Here is a 21,827-nt window from a genome sequence, read left to right as displayed (position 1 = left end):
TCTACAGCAAAAGTTCGTCAGTAACTTTATGTTCAAAGGCACTTTTTTGCAGCGTAAGTTCGTTACTTGCTTTCTATTCATTATTGTGATCTTTCATTTTTCTTGGATTTGAAGTTGATTGAATTAACGTGAATTGATGTTCACAATAAGATTAAGAGGTATCTAACATATTTGTTTTCTAAAGAACCATTCGTGAGGTATTCTAATTTTTATCCCCATATTTGTCTTGTAATGTGAACTTTTAGAAAAATTTTCCTATTACTCTTATCAATTAAATTCAAGTAGTCATCTCATATATTTGAGCAAACTTGATAGAAATCTTATTAATTTGTTTTTATTATTGTGCAGCAATGGAAGAAAATGTCAATAACGATGAGTTTTATATTCCTCAAGTTACAGAAGAGAGAATACCAAAAGCGGGAATGAAATTTTTATCAGTAGAGGCGGCATTTTCATTCTACAACCAATATGCACGAGAAGCGGGCTTTAGTGCTAGAATAAGCAATAGCAAGAAGAATAAGGTGACAAATGAAATCTTTTGGAAACAAATTGTTTGCTTCAATAAGAAGGTCATACAGATCAGTCGTGTTCTAATAAACGGGAGGTAAATGGTCAGCCAAAAACAGTAAGAGCACGTGGAGAAGTTAGAACTAATTGCAAGGAAAAGATTTCTCTTATCAAACAACAAACTGGATCCGATTGGATTATCAACAATTTCGTGGAAGCTCATAATCATGCACTTTGTAGTCCTTCAAAAGTGCATTTGCTACGCTCCCATCGCAGTGTTTCGATTGCAAAGAGAGCATTGACTCAACAGTTTTCAAAAGCCAATGTACCAACTTGTCAACAAATGCGATTATTAGAGATAGAGTATGGTGGACCTGGACATGTAGGGTGCACAGAAAGGGATATTAGAAACATTGAGCAAGAGTTACGAGATGAACAAAAGGGAGTTGATGCCGAAACTTTGATTGAGTTTTTTGCCTCTGAAAAAGATAAGAATCCTACTTTTTTCTTTGACTACGAGACCGATTCAAATAAGATGTTTAGGAGGTGCTTTTGGGCAGATCCTAAATCAATGAGGCAATATAGTGTATTCAGTGATGTGGTTGTCTTTGATTCCACATATATACCAATAAATACGGGATGATTTTTGCGCCGTTTGTAGGAGTTAACCATCATCACCAAACAATTGTTTTTGGTTGTGGGTTTTTAAGTGATGAGAAGACGGAATCTTTCATTTGGTTGCTTAAGAAGTGGATGGAAGCTATGCCAACAGGTGCTCCAAAAGTAATAATCACTGATCAAGATCCTGCTATGACAAAAGCAATTGCACAAGTTTTGCCGTTTACTGTTCATCGATATTGCTTGTGGCACATCTTGACCAAATTCCCAGACAAAGTTTCTCCAGTTACATTACGAGATCATTATCAAAACATAAAGAAGGTTATAATGAATTCTACCTCTCCTGATGAATTCGAGCAATCTTGGAAATATGTGATCAAGTGTGCTAATTTGGAGCTTAATGATTGGATATCATTGATGTATGGTCTACGTGTGTTGGGAACCTTGTGGAATATCCTAACCCTTGTTTTGATGATACCAAAATTCATAGGACTTAAATGTAATAGACTAGAATCGTTTTGAACTCAAGTGTTAGAGTTCGTTTCTAGTTTAGTTGCGGTGTCGAAGACTGAAGACTGGAGTTACCAACTGAAGTGTCAGTTGAAGAATCAGTTGAAGACTGATTATTTAATGCGCGCCATAGACTGATACTAAAGTCAAGTATCAGTTGAACATTCCTCCTAGGACTGATCTTCCAACGTTCAGAGGAAGCCACGTACGCTCAAAGTACAGCCGCATTAAATGCAGAGATATCTCTATATCTTATCTCTGAAGAGGTCATTCCTATCTGGTGGCTACTTTTCAGAGATGTCACATCTCCTGTTCTTCAAAGAGAGCCGTTTCCACACATACAAGGAACCTCGAAGATTGAAGCCTCAGCCCAAATTCGAATTGCTCTCCAACGGAAGAAATCTTGAGGACGATTTACGCCAACGGATCTATTCAAGAGTTCTCCTACAAATAGCGCTCGAGGATCACTTCAATCTTCACTGATTCAACGACATAAGCTGAAGCTCTGCCGAAATAGCTACTCAGCCTAAAGCTTAACCGCTCAAAGCTTGAATCGAAGAAGAGAATTCCAAAGCCAAAATCAGTCACTGCTGATTACATACATTCTCTTAGACCCTAGGCATATATTCTGTGTACCCAGAAGCCAAAGGTCAAACTTGCTTCAAAGAACTTGTTCTTTGTAAGTATAGTTGGCACTCGTTTAAACCTCTCCCCCATAAGAGTGTTTGAGTGACTCGGAGTTCAGGAAGGTACTCTGAACTCTGAAAGGGAAGTCTGAGCACGAGGTGTGCTTAGCAGGGAAACCCTACGCGAGTTGTGTAGGTGCTGAAATCCTACGCGAGGTGTGTAGGTGGGGAAACCCTACGCGAGGTGTGTAGGTACTGAAGAGAGTTTATCTTCAGTTTACGGTTTGCAGTGCACCAGGCAAGCACTTGCGGAGTGGATTGTTGGTCTGATCAACCAGCCGTGGATGTAGGAAAGAGTTTTTCCGGACCACGTAAAAGTCTCTGTGTTATTTACAGCTTTCAGTTTTACTTTCATATCTGTGCTATTTCAATTGATAAAACTGAACACTGACTAACAGCAAGAGAAACCCTAATCCAACTATCTGCTCCACCGAGGCTATTCGAAACTAAGTTTAATTTCCGCTGCGTGTGATATCAATCTGATTGAACTATCCTCTGATAGTAAGAAAGAGAGATATCATCTCTATCGTTGCAAACACGACTGAAGCCCTTACATGGATTAGTTAAGTTCTAGTGACTTAACTGATAACTCTTTACTGAAGAGCTTTCAGTATCAGTCGTCAACCCTGTTGGTCAAAACTAATTTCGGTTAAACAGGTGTCTGGTTTGCATGTAAAGTTTCTTTTCTATCTCTGACTGAGATCCCTCTGATTGAGGTTGGTAGATAGTCAAAAATAGCCCATAGGTGTATTCTCCCCCCCATACACCTATTCGAGACCCCCCCGGACCTAACAACGTGAGAAGTGGGTTCCGGTATATTTTAGTCATGTATTTTGTGCTGGTATGTCAAGCAGCCAGAGAGTTGAAAGTTCACATGCATTTTTTAAAAGGTATGTCTCAAACAAAAACTCATTGATGGATTTCATCACACGGTTCAATAGGGCTCTAAGAAATCAAAGGCACAATGAATTAGTTGCTGACCACATTGACATGAATGAGCGTCCAAAAATCAAGACAAATTGGCCCATGAAAACTCAAATGGTTCAAGTATATACAAAGAAGAAATGGTCAGAGTTCCAGAGTGAAATTAGTCAAAGTCATGGCTACTATGTGCAACAGACATCAACAACAGATGACTTAGTACTATATAATGTGATTGCTTCTCAAAGTTGTTCGTCCTCTATACCAAGGCTGCTTACAAATGACAAAAAAGAGACCATATATCATGTAGTTGTAGGAAATTTGAGTTTGAAGGTATTCCATGCAGACATATGTTAGCTTTTTTTGCATTACTCAAGTATTTCAACTACCTGAAAAATATATACTCAAGCGTTGGACACGAAAAGCAAAGATTGGTGAAATACATGCCATAGATGACCAAAATATCAATGATACTCCAATGAGGTCTTTAATGTCGCGACACTCCATGTTACTATCTAAAGCTTCAGTATTAGTTGATGATGCATCTTTGACGGATGAAGGTACAAGATTTTTGGATGAAAACTTGGATCTCTTACAAACTAAGATTAAAGAGATGAACATTGGTCCAACATTTACTGAAGGAAGTCAAAAGAGGACAAGTTTAGAAAAGACAAATAATATTAATGACCCGTCTGAAATCAGAACAAAAGGATGCGGGAAAAGGCTTCAATCATCAAAGGAGAAAGCAACTTCAAAGTCTAGGGCATGTCATGGATGTGGACAACGTGGAGTTTCACATGATAAAAGAAATTGTCCAATTCTGCATGATGGGTATGTGAAAAGTGATTATATTTTACTTATTATGTTTTATTATATTTTTATAATTAGTTAATTATTTTGCTACAGTTTGTCATATATAATAATTTATATTTTTCAGGTCAAATATTTATGATCATCACAACAACAATGACAATGCAAATTACTGAAGAAGATTTTCTGTGCATGCTGGTATAATTTATATGACTTGCATATTATTGATGATCTCGTTATAGGATTATAAATCATGATATTTAGAGTGGTTAAGTATTTTATTACTATGTGCATGTTCTAACGGTATGTGGTGTATATGTAGTTGAATTGTTATGTAATTTTCACATTATGTTTTGTCCTCTGTATCTATCATCCTTCATTCTGAAAGAGTTCCTTGAAATAAAGTCCCCTATGATGCTTCACTGCAAAGATGTTGTTAGAGAAACATACTTACTTTTGCTAAAAATGCTCCCATCAACCTTCACGGCCTAGGACTGCTCGGTGGTTGAGTTAGCTGGTCTAGAATGGTTTTTAGAAAACTGGTTATGTGAGCCTCTGTCCCAGTAAGTGCCCACGAGTATTCATCTGTTCTTACAACCATAATGTTTTGCAGTAGATTAGTTAAAACCTTAAAATGGATCAAGAAGTCTGTACATGAAACAGAGACTGAATGTGTCTTATGACATCTGCTAATATAAGGCTGCAGATTTCTACATGTGCTCCTACATTATGCCTAAATCTCACCGCTCCATTGAGTAGTTTTATTATTACCTCAATAAGTTAAATGACCAGATTTGTTCTCAATTTTGTGATGGTTTTAAATTTGCTCCAACTTGCCATGATTTTGTCATTTAATTTTCTCATGCATGTACTATAAATTTCAATACATGTCTCTCTGCAAAAGAAAGATACTGACTTATGTTCTGGATTAGGATGAATGTTCTTCAACATCTATCGAAGACTTTTTGAAACTCTCAACACTCTGATGTTCATATCTTATGAAGTCAACATAGAAGATTTATTCATTTGGTTTCAGCCTCTTGCTTCAAGGCCTTCCCTTGTCTTTGGATTATGTATACTTGCTTTGGATGAAAATGTTGAAATTTGTTTGATTTCTTTTTACTATTTTCAATGTTACAACTCATGAAAATCAATATCTAAGTGTAGGAATTGCATCTGTGTTTGCTATGGGGTAACACTTAATTTCATTTCGTTACTTAATTTCATTTCATTTGAATGTCATAAAAATTCATGCACTCTTGTTTTTGGTTTTATTAATTTATTATGATATTTGGAAAAGAAGGATATTGGCTCTAGTTATTGTGGTTTCAGCTTTTAATGATCAAAATGAGTGTTCTAATTTTCCACTTTCCCCAAAAAGAGCAATCTTGATTCTCTCTCGTGTGTGTATGTGGTAGTGCTGTATGCATGCTATTTTACTTGGTTTGTGGAACAAGAAAGAAAAACTACTTCATCTGTTATGGCAAATGACAAAGATAAATAAGAATATAGGAGACCATAGTATTTCTTATTATTTAGAATACCGATGAATAGATACTCATACTCTACTGGCTAAAGACTAGCAAGAGAGAGTTAACAACTAAGCACGAACTACTCTTTCGGATCAAAGAAAAAAAATTTGATGAAGGTCGGTGATTAAAACCTCAAAGATTTGAAACTTTATCAAGAAAACAAAAAAACAAAGACACTTGAAGGAACAAATTGCAGTACACAACTACAACTTATACAAAGGCTTCAACCCAATTAGTTTTGGAAAGTTTGCTTCTCTTTGAAAAAGATTGGGCTCCGGGGTGGTGAGACGAGGTGTAGCGCAGTCTGGTCAGCGCATCTGTTTTGGGTACAGAGGGCCATATCTTTATTTCTTCTTTGTCACGATAGATACCATTAGAGCTCTTTACCCTCAAATTCAAAGATGTGGGCGAAAAATGTTATCCTGACCTTACTTTCCCTTCTTCCCATCGGCAGATTGGTGGAGTGTAGAGGCATGTGTCACGCGCTTAGATCGTGGAGTTCAAGTTCAGTACCAACTCCTTTAAGCGGCATAAGTAGACAAAGTATAGATAATAAGGAGCACAAAAGCAGGTGGGTTGGCTGTAAAGTCCTAGGCGCGTTCTCTATCTTCCTATCTAAGGGTTGTACATCAGGTGCATTGCGTTCGCCAAGTGATCGACGAAAGGTCTCAGAGAAATTTTTCCAACAATCTCAACACCCTTCAAATGATGGACCCAACTCAGCCACAAAACCTCTAAATCAATCACGCCATTCCCAGCGGCACCCATTCCATGACGAACTCATAATGAACAGAAAGTTACTGACGAACTTTCGCTGTAGAACAGGGCCTCTGAAGAGGAATATTCGACGTCGCGCTTCGTTGCTGCGGGTGAAGGTGATGAGTAAGGGGGTCGCTCCGCTGATTTTTGGGACTTCGATTCACAACTAATGATTGCGATCGCCGGCGAGATGGAGAGAGGTGATATTGTGAGAGAGAAGTATGACGCGGCGGCTGGAAGTCGAGAGAAAAAAGAAGAAGACATATACTTGAAGAAGACGTAGAGTATATCAATTCCATATCAGATATAAAGATATATATTTTAATTCTTAAAGGAAATTAATAAAAAAAGTAGAATACAATAAAAAGAGGAATCAAAAAGCAATAAGAATTAGTGCTCACGAGAGGCGCTCAAATAGCGCTCAGCACATCAAAATTGTATATATATGCATTAATGAAAATGTCTGCTCAGGACCCTTGATGAATGCTCGACAGCGCTGATGCATGATTTACTCTTCATCAATTTATATGATTAATAATTTATTAGTATATTTGTAACAGATCTATATATATCGGTTATGTTGCTGTAAAAATGGTGTAATGTAGTGTGATAAAGGTGAAGTCTTTACTGAAAATATGAAGAAGATAGAAGGCAGATGGGGAAGGTGGCGAGAGAAATAGAAAGAAGATAGGAGAAGATTAGATATTTCATTTCTAGGGTAAACTTTTACATGCAACAGTATATATACTGGTCCCCTCATGCAGACTTGGAAAATAAAAGATAAATAACAAGTAACATAAAACACGTTTCTTTAAGCAAATAACACTTCCTTTTTCCTTAGCCACTTTTTGAGATGAAATTCTCCTATGACTTGCTAAAGAAATCCCCTTCTTCATCCATTGACACTCTTCCTTCATCCAGCTCAGCTCCTTCCTCTTCGAGCAGCCCAGAACTCTTTTGCTCTTCTTTTTCCATTACCGTAACAATACCCCTCCCATTCCGAGATCCTTGCCCTCGAGGATCCAGATCTGGAAACTTACGAAGCAGGGGCTTCAAATCCTCCCAACTGGAACAGTCCACACCATCTTTAGACCATTGCACTAGGAATTGCAGCACTTCCTTACTATTTCGAGTAATCACTCGCTCACCCACAATTGCAAAAGGGGCGAGCTTGAAATGCCCAGCAGCATCGGTATCAGGAAGCTCCTGAGAATGTACGATGTTCCGACCAAGGCACTTCTTTAAAAGGGAAACATGAAATACTGGGTGAATTCGAGATGACTCTGGTAATTTCAACTTGTAAGCTACTGACCCAATTGTTTCTATGATCTCATAGGGTCCGTAGTATTTCGCCGCCAATTTCAGATTCTTGCGCAAAGCCACGGAATTCTGCCGGAAAGGTTGCAGCTTGAGGTAAACAAGCTCACCCACTTCAAAACTGCGTTCACTTCTCTTCTGATCTGCAAAAAATTTCATTCGTGCTTGTGCCTGCTTGAGATTCTCTTTCAAAATGTGTACTGCTGATTGTCTCTGAATCAACCACTCCTTAACCTCTTGATTAGATGAACTTAAATAGGCTCCCAAGCCGGTGTGAGGGGGTGGGCACCCGTATAGAGCCTGGTATGGAGAGCACTTTAGGCTGCTATGGTAATTAGTGTTGTACCAATACTCAGCCAGAGATAACCATCTAACCCATTGCTTAGGGTTCGAACCAGTCATACATCTCAAATAGTTTTCCAGACACTGATTCACTCTTTCGGTCTGCCCATCGGATTGTGGGTGGTAGGCAGTGGACATATCTAACTTAGTACCCATAATTTTGAATAGCTCCCTCCAAAAATTGCTGGTGAAGACTTTATCTCTATCAGACACAATACTGATAGGTGGACCGTGCAATTTATAAACATGATCTATGAACAGCCTAGCCACACTTTGGGCAGTATAAGGATGAGCTAGAGCAATAAAATGAGAGTACTTGCTCAACCTGTCGATCACCACCAAAATGACATCTTTCCCTGCTGACTTAGGTAACCCCTCTATAAAATCCATAGAGATGTGAGTCCAAAACTTATCAGGTATGGGTAGGGGTTGGAGCAGACCGGGGTAACTGGATAAATCTGATTTGTTTCTCTGACAAACGTCACATTCCCTCACCCAGACTTCAACATCCTTCTTCATTTGAGGCCAGAAGAAAAAGGTCTTGAGTCTGGAATAAGTACCCTGGATTCCTGAGTGTCCCCCAAACGCAGAGCTGTGCACCTCAGTTATGATAGTCCTCCTCAAGTTTGATGAAGAACCAACTACAATTCTGCCCTTATATTTGATGATTCCAGCCTCCACTTGGAACTCAGGATATACTTGAGGATCCATAAGCTTAGCAGCCAGAATCTGAGTGTAATAGGAATCTCCTTCATAACTGATTAACTGTGCTTCACCTGCAATAGCCAAGTAGGTGTTACAGTAGAAAGTTCAAGTACATGGTCTCCTGCCATTGGATATCTAGACAGTGCATCTGCTGCTTTATTCTCCACTCCTTTATTGTACTGTATCTCATAATCCAATCCAAGCAATTTAGTTATCCATTTCTGTTGAACTGGATTCATAACCTTTTGATCCAACAAATGCCTGAGGGCTTGTTGATCAGTACGAATTATGAATTTGTGACCTTGCAAATAAGATTTCCACTTCTGGACTGCTAAGATTACTGCTAAGAATTCTCTTTGATACACAGATAAAGCTTGATTCTTAGGGCAGAGTGACTTACTCATAAAAGCTATAGGTCTCTTCTCTTGTAGTAGCACAGCCCCTACCCCAGTACCACTGGCATCAGTCTCTAGAACAAACTTCTTTGTAAAGTCAGGCAAAGCTAGAACAGGTGCTGTAGTCATGGCAACCTTGAGGTCAGAGAATGCTTGCCCTGTTTCTGGTGACCACCTAAAACAGTCTTTCTTAAGGAGATCAGTTAATGGTCTACTAATCATCCCATAGTTCCTTATAAACTTTCTGTAGTACCCTGTAAGCCCCAAGAACCCTCTTAGCTGTTTGACATTCACTGGTACAGGCCAATTTACCATACTTTCAATCTTACTAGGATCAGTGGCCACTCCATTCCCAGATATAATATGCCCCAAGTACTCTATTTCCTCCTGTAGAAACTGACATTTACTTTTCTTAGCAAATAGAGTATGTTCCCTCAAGACATTCAAAACACATTTCAAGTGTAACAAATGTTCCTCTTGTGACTTACTGTAAACAAGTATATCATCAAAGAATACCAAAACAAATCTCCTCAAATAAGGTTGAAACACCTGATTCATAAGAGACTGGAAAGTAGCTGGAGCATTGCACAATCCAAAAGGCATAACCAAGTATTCAAATTGCCCATGGTGTGTACTGAAAGCTGTGAGATACCTATCTGACTCCTTTACTCTTATTTGAAAATACCCAGACCTTAGGTCAAGCTTTGAGAAATACTGAGCACCATGCAACTCATCTAATAGTTCATCAATTAGGGGAATAGGAAAATCATGTTTCACAGTGAGAGAATTAAGGTATCTATAATCAACACACATCCTCCATGAACCATCTTTTTTTCTTCACTAGTATAACAGGAGATGCAAAAGGGCTTTTACTGTGTTGTATGATGCCTGCTTCAAACATATCTTGAACAATCTTTTCAATCTCATCTTTGTTGCTATGAGATGTTCTATAAGGATACTGATGTTTGGGAATACTTCCTGCCTTGAGGGTAATCTGATGCTCAGTACCCCTTGTAGGTGGAAGGCCTTGAGGATCTGCAAAGACATCTTGGAATTCATCCAAGAGCAGTTCCAAATCAGAACTTGTAGTCTGCTCTCTTTCCTGAGTTAGTTGACAGTCCACCAGGTAAAGTTCCACCACTTCTTGTAAATGATAGTGTACCAAGTGATATAAACCCTGAGCTGAGACCTCTTGAAATCTGGCATGATCAACCTCTACCTTTAGTTTGATTTTATGTGCTCCTTCATGTACTGTAAAAGTCATTTTCTTATAATCCAATATAATAGGGGAGCAGAATTCTAGCCAGTCACTCCCCAATATCAAATCATATCCCTCACTGGCCAATATCCTTGGAGAATAAGTGAATTTATGCCCCTGTACTTCCCAAGATAAATCCACAGCTCTCCTTCTACTTACTAACTTCGCCCATTGGCCACCTTGATTAAAATAGGTACATCAGATTCTAGAGTAATACCAATTTCCTTAGCAAATTTTTCTTGAAGGAAACTGAGTGTACTGCCCGTATCAATGAGAATCCTGATTTGAGTGTCTCCAACTTTCCCAATAACTCTCATTGTTCTAGAGTTGGCATTTCCCATCATAGAGTGCATATTAATGTGGAATTCCTCCAAAGGCTCATTCTCAGCTAGAATTAGCTCCACATCCTCGTCTTCATGTTGTAAGTAAGCTAGATCCTGTGCCTCAGTCATCTCCATGTAGAATACCTTGTGTTTACATTTGTGGCCCACAAAAAACTTCTCTTCACAATTGAAGCATAGTCCATTTTCCTTCCTCGCTGCCATCGCTGTAGCGGTGAGTAACTTGATATGTGACACCCAAATCCATTTTAATTTTAAATGAAAACGCACGCGGAAAATCATTACTATAAATAAATATTTAACAAGAAAATAGTGAAATAAATTTTTATTTAAACATACTTTACTCAAAATAACATTTTAAAGTAATGCTAAATTCAAAATATTTGACTCGTCATTCGACCTTCCACGCGCCTCCGGCCTTTAAAACCTGAAAATGTTGAATATGGGATGAGCATACAGGGTACACTCAGTGTGGGAACATGCAATCATTGTCCAAGATAATAACACAGTAAACACATACGGTCACTTCATATATATCCTCATTATTCGCACTGTGGCAATCCAAGGACTATTAAAGTCCCGGACCCTATTTACGGGCCCCTGGTGACATCCTCAATATAATGGTTGCAACCTTGTAATATGTAATCGCATTGTGGCAATCCAAGGACCTTTCCGTCCTGGACCCTATTTACGGGCCCCTAGCGATACATAACCTCAAATCGCATTGTGGCAATCCAAGGACTGTGAAGTCCTGGACCCTATTTACGGGCCCCTAGCGATATCCTCAAAATATACGTCATAACACATATGGTAAACACATATTATTAAAATGGACAAGAATTAACCACAGCATGTACTGAAATGAATCCCACACCTGAATTTTGAACTTGAACTTGAACTTCAACTTGAATGCTAACTTGAGTAATTCAATTAAAATACATATCCTAGTCGCGCCGCACCTAGTCAGATAAATTCAAATAATAAAATATAAGGGCCTAATTGGACTTTAAAATAATAATAATATTAGTTTAAATCTTAAGAATTTATTATCATAAAATCATTTGAAAATAGTTGGTCTAATGAATCAAATAATAAAATGGATGCTCTTATTAAAATTTGAGTTGGGATTTAATAAAATCAAGTCCAACTTAATAATGAAATTTAAAATATGAAGTCCAAATGATATATAAAAATTTGGGCTCAATCACTTAAATATGTGTATGAGCTTATTAATTAAAGAACCAAACTAGGGCCCAGCCCATTTCTACCTCTTCACCCTAACTTATATTCACACCACACACTCCATACGCAGCAGTAGCCCCTCATTCTTCCCCCTCCTTATTTTCCCCTCGGCCCCCCTCCTGCCGCCGCCACCGGACGGCAGCGCCGTCGCCGGAGGCCGGTGGCTTCGCCTCCCCCTGTCCTCTCCTCAACCTCTCTCCCTCTTCCTCATCTCTCGCCCCCTCTGCCCTTCTCCTCGCCGCGCCTTGCCGCGGCCATCTCCCTTCTCCGGTGACTCCCGCCGCCTTGTCAGTGCCTACCACTCCTCTCATCTCTCCCTCTTCTGGTCGACGGCAGCTGCCACCATCGCCGCCTCCGCGTTGACAGCAGCACAGCCCAGCCGCCGCCTCCCCTTTTCTAGATCTAGTGCCGCCCAACCGCCGTCGCCGCCTCCCTGCCCTCTATCCACCGGCGGCCGTGGCACAGGCAGCGCTTGGCGGCGCCGTCCAGTCACCTCCCTCGCTTCACCGGTTATCCAGCATCCCTTCACCCAATTCTCCCTCATCACCACTCTACTCCCTTATTTCCAATTTCAGTTTAATTATTTTAGTTTGGATAAATCTATATCAAATCTGATATTTGGATTTTCGTATGATAATTTATGTGAAAAACTTGTTGGTTTCATAAGGGAAAGGTAAAAGGAAATAATGATGTATAAGACACATGAAATTTCTACAGAATAATAGAGTTTTTACCATTTTGAAGATGTGCTGTGAAAGACGAAGTGATGATTCTTGCTTGATAAATGATGAATTTGTGTTTTGAAAATTAGAGAGGCAGAATAGGAAAGTGATGAATCAGTTATATAGATATATATATAGCTGTGGATGAAAGGCGGTTAAAGGCTATGGCGGCGGTGATATTTGATAAGCAGGAAAATATGGCGATTATAATTGATGGCTTGGAGGCTACGTAAAACAAATGTAAATAAATAAAATAGGTATTAATATTTTGCAGATACAAAAAAATAAAGTGTTCAAATCCTTGAAATCATTAATTAATTACAACTGTTGAAACTTGAATAATTGTTTTAGAATCATTGCAAAAGAATTTGGACCATGAAAGCAAATTATTATTAAATTATAATTTAAGGCCCAACATTTCAATTATATAGGCCCAAAATAAAGAATATTATGCAAATATTGATTTTTGACTAAATCTTAAATTAATGTATTTGAGTATAAAATAAATTTCTATTACTAAGAACTAATCTTTAATTTAAAGTCATTTATCTAACTTAGGGGCGCGACTAGATAATTCATCACAAACTCGACTCATAGATATATATATATATATTTTAGTAACTCAAAAATATAATAATTTCCAAATAAAATTTACAAATGAAGTAAACGGTTTACAAATGAAGTAAACGGTTTTGGGCTGTGACATGATAGGTGCTCTGTTAGTACCCTGCTGATTAGGCTTAGTAGCAGTTCCTCCTTCAGGCCTTTTATAACTCAGACCTTGGCTCTGGAAATTCCTAGGAGGTGGTTTCACTCTTTTAGCAATAGCATCAAGTGTTGTTATCTGCTTATGCCCCATCTCTATTGCTTCCATCAAAGATTTGGGTTTAAATAATAACATAAATCCCTGCAACTCCTCAGTCAGCCCACTGATAAAGTTTGCCACGAAGTACTCCTCGGAATAAGTCATGCTATTGCTGAGTAATAAACAAGCTCTTAGTTCTTCAAACTTTTCCACATATTCATCATAAGTACCAGTTTGTTTAAGATTCTTGAATTCCATTACTATTTTTCCCTCATTCAAATCCTCAAACCTAGCAGCCACCACATCCATGAACTGTTCCCAAGTAATGGAAAGCAAATTTTCACAACCAAAATTCTGTAACCATTGTAATGCCTTCCCTTCAAAATTGTGAACAGCCAGTTGGATCATATTCTCATCAGACATAGCAGCCGTCAATTTGAAATAGGTATTGCACTTAAGAATCCATCCCCTAGGGTTGGTGCCACTAAATTTTGGGAAATCAATTCGGTGCATAGTATTTCCAGAATTGAAACTAGATTGAGAGGTGTAATCACTCCTGATTTTAGATGTGAAAGCAGGGGTTCTAGCAAAATTACCTTCTCTCCTGCCAGAGCTAGGAGTTGGACCCAAGATAGATCCACTATCTTCCTTATTCTGCCCCAGACATTGGAGTTGTCGTTTGATTTCTCCCAAGGTAACCGATAGTTGATCATACTTAGCATCCACTTTCTGGTCAATACCAGCAATGAGTTCTTTTAATCGATCTTCAGTAACTGTCCTCTGTAATGATTCAGCTTGCAGTAACTGATCCATTTTCTTTTGTGCATCTTGCAGTTCCTTCAAACGTGTGCCGTCGGCCATGATCGAACAAGCTTTGCTAAATAAAAGTAAAGAAACCTTGCTCTGATATACCAAATGTAACATATCTATATATATCGGTTATGTTGCTGTAAAAATGGTGTAATGTAGTGTGATAAAGGTGAAGTCTTTACTGAAAATATGAAGAAGATAGAAGGCAGATGGGGAAGGTGGCGAGAGAAATAGAAAGAAGATAGGAGAAGATTAGATATTTCATTTATAGGGTAAACTTTTACATGCAGAAGTATATATACTGGTCCCCTCATGCAGACTTGGAAAATAAAAGATAAATAACAAGTAACATAAAACACGTTTCTTTAAGCAAATAACACTTCCTTTTTCCTTAGCCACTTTTTGAGATGAAATTCTCCTCTGACTTGCTAAAGAAATCCCCTTCTTCATCCATTGACACTCTTCCTTCATCCAGCTCAGCTCCTTCCTCTTCGAGCAGCCCAGAACTCTTTTGCTCTTCTTTTTCCATTACCGTAACAATATTTAATAAAATGTAGATTACACAATAATTATATTACAATTTGAAATTGATAAAAAATATAGATACACAAAATTACAAAAATAACTTAAATAAATGGGGTTATGACAAAAAAAAATACACTAATTTTGAAAAAAATTACTACTATAATTTTCACCTGAACTTTCAATTAAGACAAAAATACATGTACTTATATTTTTGTTGAAATTTTCACCTGAGTTTGACTTTCGGCGAAATCAGAGCTTAGTTGGCAGTTCGGAAGTTCATCTGATACTGGTCTAACTTCTGGTGATGAGAAGTATTTAGAAGTTCGTAGGTCTAAGAAGACAAAAATTAATATATTTGACTTAATTTCAATTGTCAACTAAGCTTTAATTTCGTTGAAAGTCAAATTCAGGTGAAAATTATAATAAAAATATAAATTCATATCCCTTCAAAAAATATATATATACAAATTCATGTATTTTTTGACTTAATTGAAAGTTTGAGTGAAAATTGCAATTTTTTTTTCAAAATTCGTATATTTTTTTGTCATAACCCCTAAATAAATACAATGAGATACATAAATTCTTTAAGTCGAGAAATGCAGTCTACAAAACGAGATATATTTGCGAAATCACGCATCATCATGAGTGATAAAACTACTTATATTTAGTTGATATCATATCTAAAATCAAGTAACTTCCACGAACTTGAGAACTAACTTTGTGCTCCCAAATTGAGCATGGAATGGTTAATGAGAATATAAGTTTTTGCTTCAAATTCAAAGTTCTCTCAAAGAAAAGAAGAAAAGGTTTTTGCTTCAATGTGTTATTCCCTTCTACAGGTGTGGTGTGTTGAGCTCAATATGTATGATTAGCTATTAATTTTGCAACACTTTAAAAGTAACGTTGTAATTATAAATTGGATTTAAGATGATAAACTTGATTTGCAATTAATCCAAATATATATATCACTTGTAATGATAACTTGCTTATAAACAAGCTTATAGTTATATCAGCAACCTATAATTAACTCGACTCATTTTTTCAAAATCGAACTCCTCAAAATATATCACTAAAATAGTGGAGTAATTACAATAAGCAAAGTAAATACTGTAAAATACTTAACCAGGGGGCTTAGCCCACTGGCCACCGGGTCCTCACTTAAGTGAAGTGACCCGGGTTCGATCCCTCTTGGGAGCGAATTGGAGATTGGAGATATAAGGAGCGAATTGGAGATTGGAGATATAAGGTGGATTTGGTGAATGGAGAGATAAGGTGGTTCTTGGAGTGGATGGGGAACTAATTTCTAACATCTAACATGACTTTGTCCGACCAAAAAAAAAAAAAAAAAAAAAATACTGTAAAATACTTAATTTTTTGCTTTCATTACTTTTCATGGTAACATTTTTAAAAGCGGAGAGTTTTCATTTTGGTTTGTTACAAACCCAAACACGCTCTTAAGTTTCAAAGAAAAAAGGGTAATTGGCAAGAAAATACACAACCTTTGAACAAATTCTCATATTTCCCTTAACCTTTCAACCTTTGCAAGAAAATACATCAACTCTTTAAATTGTAGCAAATTTCCCCAACCCATTTTCTCATAATTAGCAATCAACCCCTCAAGAAGCAAACAAATATAGAATAACCCCAACATAAATTCAAAGCAAGACAAAATATCCCAATTAATTTTCTTAAACAGTTTAACAAGTAATCAGGCCCAACATGCTTCCGTAAACACTTCAAAATAAATCTTAAATTTAACCAACATTATACCTTTGTCGACTGGTCTTCTTCAGGAGTTGGTCTTGTTGCGTTTTACGGCTCGTCTACCCTCCTGGTACGCACCAACCACGCACTCGCAAGTGATGGTTGCAACCCTTCCCCTTCACTAAGTGCCGACTAAATAATATGTTGGAAAAATAAAGAAAATATTTTTACTCAACCCGAAATAGTTGGACAAAAACTAAGCGTTTATAGAGGAATTATATAATAATTAATTTATTTCATAAAAACTTCCCCCAAGGGAGGAGACAACTTGTTTAGCTACTCATAGTAGCTAATACTTGTGTACATAAAAAAAACTAAACTAAAAAAAACTGAAAACTTTGAAAAACAGAAAAATACAATGATAGATTCTGAAGAGAGTGTGTAATGTGAGAAAGTTGTGAATTTCTTCGATAATCTCTTCTCTCCAGCACTTGTGTTTATATAGAGGTTTGAACCCCTCTATTATTGCTTGGTCGTTGGCCTTGGATTCCTTCTTCGTGGCCAGCTTGATTGAATATGACATCCACCTTCTTTTGTCGGCCTTGATTGCCGACACTTGTTAGTGGCATCACATGGTGCTGGACCCTCGCCTTATCGTCTTGTGATAATGCTGGTAGGGCCGACTACTTTTCCTTCCACTCACTTTTGTCCTGAAGCTTTTGGTGAGTGGTCCTCCTGTTCTTCCACCCACTTTTGTCGTTTCTTTTGTGGGTGCGATCCTTGCTGTGAATCACATGATTCACTCTGCTTTGTCGGCCACCTTACTTTTTTGGTGCCCGAGGTGTTCTTCCCTTTGGTGTCTGACGTTCGTCATGTTCATCAGACCGGAACCTTCTTCTATCAGGTTTCGGGAGGAAACCTTTGCCGAATTCTGGCTCCTTCTGCGACGAACATTGGTCGCAGATTCTCTCGATCCAATGGCTAACATGAGCCATTTTGCAGAATTTGCGACGAGTCTCTTTGCTCCCCGCGATCTTGTTTCCCCAAATAGTTTGCCTCTTATTCTCGAAAGAATTTTCAGCAAACTGGGTTGTGGTTCCTGTCATTGTATTGACCAGGAACGTTCCCAGATCTGAGCTCTGAAAGAACTTGAATCTGGATTTCATTTTGTCCATCTCTGTAAGACAGACCCAAAGACCCCATGCTCGTCTCGTGGAGATTTGATCCTCCGTAAATGTTGAGACGATTGCGGCATTAAACTCAGGAACTTTGATCCGGTTCAAGGCTCCTGTATCTGGTCTTCGAAGCTTGATGAAATGGAAGGCTTCGTAGACTCCTTTGCCAACTGGCTCTGGAGCTGCACTGAAGAAGTACAATTCCAGAACGTCTCCCCTTTTGAGGGACTCGTTGTTCTCCCATGCGTCGAACACCGTTTTCTGGATCCATTTGGGTAGACCCTTGATTTCGGTGAATGCCGGGGAAGTGGTATAAACTGAAGCTAATGCCCCAAATTCATACCATTTTTTAACATCGTTTGGATTGGCTCCTGGCGTGAACCAAACCCTTGGATATTTTCCTGCAACATCAACCCGGCAATTTCCCGGATTAATGCCCCTTCTCGTAAGAAGTTTCTCCCACCTGTCTTGATAATTCTGCCAAGAAGGAGAAGAAATAATAAGATTAGTATCAACCTTAACTTGGCCTGTCATGGGCCTAAGGCTGATCTCTCCCTCTTTTACCCCAGAGGTGGAGGGTTGACATGTTGATTCAGGGAGTGACCCCTTAACAACATCTTTTCCTCGAGCGTCCGGCTGTGAAGCCATTCTCTCAGGACTTGGGCTAGGGGTACTTGAATCCCCTGCTACAGGTAATCCGCCCTGTACGGAAAGCATTGCTTTAGCCCGATTTTCACGGACTGCGCGCAAGAGCGGCTTTTCAGTTGCTTCCTGAAGATTGAACATCTTCATAAAACAGACATCAATTTGGCTAGATACTTTGGCTTCGTCAGCCGCTTGTATCTTTCCTGCTTGTTTAGTATGCAACACACATCTGTGCCACTCTTGTTGTAGCAGCTCTAGACTTTCAAAGAGCTGCCCCTGTATTGCCTCGATGGCCTCCGCTTCAGGGAGCTCCATCCCTTGTAAGGAAATCTGCAAGAACATTCTGATCAGATTTCAAAACGACAATATCATAATCATAATATTGGCATTCTGCTTGCCATCTAATTAATCTAGCCTTTTCAGGTTTAGATTCAATCTTTTTTGTTAAGAAAGCTTTAACGTTAGTGTTATCAACTTTCAAAACGAATTTTTTAGCCAGTAAGAAAAGCGGCCATTTTTTAAACGCCTTCCGCACTGCAAAGAATTCTTTCTCGTTGATGTGCCATCGCACAGCCTCGTCGTCGGAGAAAAGACCGCTACAGTATCTGCAAGGTTCTTCTCCATATGGGGTAATCTTTGTGAGCACTGCTGCCCACCAGAAATCACTTGCGTCCGTGTAGAGGACCAAATCATCCTCGTCTTGTGGTATTGAAAGCTTTGGGAGATTCTTGCAAATCTCTTTCAACTTCTTCATACCCTCTCGATGTTCTTCCTTCCAGATGAATGGAACATCTTTCTTCAGTAATGGACTGAAGACCTTTCTGTGTTCCGCAAGGTTTTTGATGAACATCCCTGCGAAGTTGACAACTCCTAGAAAGCTTTGGAGCTGTTTTTTCTCTTTGAGATCCTCCGGAAATCCCTGGACTTTTTCCACAATATGTTCTTGTAGAATTATCCCGGATTCATCGATCTCGATCCCCAGAAACTCCATTTTCTGAGTGGCTATGACTGCCTTCTTTTCAGACAGCGCTAGTCCTTCTTGTTGACAAACATCCGCAAAGATCTCCAGATGCCTAACATGTTCATGAATGTTTTTTGATGCAATGAGGATGTCATCAATATAAACAAACATAAACAAAGAATAATCTTTAAAAAGATTATCCATTTTCCTTTGGAATATCTGAGGCGCGTTGGCTAACCCCATTGGCATGACATTCCAGACATAATGTCCTTGTGGAGTTGAGAAGGCTGTGAACTTCTTACTCCCTTCCTCCATGCGAATCTGGTAAAACCCTGACTTGCAATCGAACTTTGAGAATACCCTTGCACTTCTGATGCAGTTGATAAGGTGTTCTCTACTTGGGATGAAATATCCGTCAAACTCAAGAATATCATTAATTCCTTTGTAATTAATGACCAATCTTGGTTTTCCTCGCTTGATCTCCCCATGATTTCTCACCAGAAATCCCGGACTGCTGTAGGGTGATCTTCCATCTTCGATAAGTTTTAAATCAAGATGCTCCTTGATTATACTCATCATATCCTGTTGATCTTGAGGATTCATCAGGATAGGCCTGTATCTTACGAACTCATGCTCCTTTCCAGTTTTGACTTTCAAGGTTGCTCTGAGCTGGTTCTTGTCCCACCATGCCAAAGGATTCTCATGGTATCACTTCTGAATCCTCCTTTTGACGTCAGCAATGGACACCTGTTCATCTTCCTTAATATCTTTGTGTGATATCAGGGATACTTTGAGGATTTGAGTTTCTTCCTCAGAGAGATTTGGGAATCCCTTAGTTCTGCATTTGAGCAAAACTTCTCCGAATCTCCTTTGATCCTTCATTTGAGGTCTCCGGAGTCTGCCATCATCACCACGCTTGCTGCGGAATTTGATTGGCATGGAACGATGAAAAGCTCCTTGGAGCCTTTGCACAATGATTTTGTGGTCACAGTTGGTCGTGAACACAAGTCTCCTTGCTTCATTGTCTTGTATAAATTTCTTGAAGCTTTGCAGAAAATTATTTCCCAATAATATATCCGCCCCGGTATCATGGAAATAAATAGGTGGAGTTTTGACCTTGTACCAAGGTGTCTTTCCTGCTCCGCCGATCAATATTTCCGTTTGCTTTACTCCCTTTGATAGGAACAAAATCTTTTTGGAAAAATCCCTTCCTGCAATTCGAGGTAGATCTTCTTCCACTTCTGCTGGAAAGACTCCTCGTTTTGCTGTACAGATTCCTGCTCCCGAATCCACATAAGCAGCAAAATATTCTGCTTTGAATTTCTCGTATAACATCCCAACAGAGATGTATATTGAGAATGGACTTGTCATTAGATCATCAACCTTTGACGCCCGATTGTGATCTCCATTCTTCCTGATTTCCATGACCATGGTTTATATTTGTCAAGGAAATCTCGTCCTAAGATCAGGACATCTGCTTCTTGTCCGGCTTGGCCTTCGGTCTGGATTTCAAAGCCTCCAACCTCCAGAGTTCCGATGTATCGGTTGTCACCTGGATTTGCCAAATAATACAACGAACTACAAGGAAACTGATTTTCCCTGCTTGTTGTATCAAATTTTGTGGAAACTTATCTCCATCCTTCGGGACATTTGAGTTTAACCCTCCTGTCTGGAGCTGGTGTTTCCTGGATCGCCATTCTCTCATATGATTGAGAGAAACTTCTTGTAATAGACCCTGAAGTCAGTCTATTTCCCTGGAATGATAGCCTCGGTGCTCCCAGTCTGAGACTTTGAGTATGGCTTAGCACCGCCTTGTCTCCAATATCGATGTCGATTTTTCCAATCTGAGGAATCTCCACTCGGTTTGGTTTGACTGCCTTGGCAACCTCCTTGAATATTTCTGGAATCTCAATAAACTCTTTTCCCAGAAATAATTCCGTGTGATGAGAATTTGATAGGGCATACGAGACTTGATAAGTCAGTGAGTATGGCCTATTCCCTTCTGTCAACAGCTCCTTCTTTTTGTAGTCCTGATAGAGGGTCAGGGCTCTGCTGAAGGATGAATCCTGTAGATTATAAGCGATCTGTGGATAGAACTCGGTTATAATCGTCTTGGCATAGAGATTGCCTGAAAAGGCTCCCAGAACTGATGCTCTAGTATCTCTGATTCTTTTGTCGCAAAGTGCGACATCAATTGGTTGGTCTGTCCCTGGGGATAGGGATGATTTGATCACCAACTGAATTGCTCCAATATGAATCCATTTCATCGTACTTGCGACTTCTGGCTTCATTTTCTTAAGATCCTGCCTAATATCTTCAGCAGGAACCAGCTGGATCTCCACCTGATTACTTGTAATTTCCATCGGAAGCGCCATTTCTCGGTTTGTGACCCCAAAATAGACATGATGCTTCCTCTTAGATGGAATCAAGCTATTAAAAACTCGATTCAATCTTCCATTGGAAAACCCTTGGTATGTTTGTACCTCTCCAGTTTCCCGGTTGAGTTTTCTTACGAGCTTCTTCACCACTTCTTCCTG

General features: G+C 38.9%; 1 protein-coding gene across 1 annotated transcript; it reads left to right on the top strand.

Annotated features, from left to right (window-relative positions):
- Positions 1–350: 350 nt before the first annotated feature.
- Positions 351–6,470, top strand: LOC131026105 (protein FAR1-RELATED SEQUENCE 5-like). Its single transcript, XM_057955877.1, has 5 exons — positions 351–604; positions 748–1,083; positions 1,218–1,544; positions 6,039–6,155; positions 6,410–6,470. The coding sequence occupies exons 1-5, from the start codon at positions 351–353 to the stop codon at positions 6,468–6,470; spliced, it is 1,095 nt and encodes a 364-aa protein (XP_057811860.1).
- The last annotated feature ends 15,357 nt before the right edge of the window (positions 6,471–21,827 follow it).

This window comes from Salvia miltiorrhiza, chromosome 5 (genome assembly GCF_028751815.1).
Source record: "Salvia miltiorrhiza cultivar Shanhuang (shh) chromosome 5, IMPLAD_Smil_shh, whole genome shotgun sequence".
NCBI lineage: Eukaryota > Viridiplantae > Streptophyta > Magnoliopsida > Lamiales > Lamiaceae > Salvia > Salvia miltiorrhiza.
Note: the sequence above shows the minus strand (reverse complement) of the source record. Positions and strands in the feature narration are given on the sequence as shown.

Bases quoted from the DNA above. Each gene is read 5' to 3' on its own strand.
- LOC131026105 (XM_057955877.1), top strand. From the start codon at position 351: ATGGAAGAAAATGTCAATAACGATGAGTTTTATATTCCTCAAGTTACA. The intron at 1,084-1,217 runs GCAATATAGTGT...TGGGTTTTTAAG, and splicing joins GCAGATCCTAAATCAATGAG to TGATGAGAAGACGGAATCTT. The intron at 6,156-6,409 runs GTGGGTTGGCTG...GCTGTAGAACAG, and splicing joins AATAAGGAGCACAAAAGCAG to GGCCTCTGAAGAGGAATATT.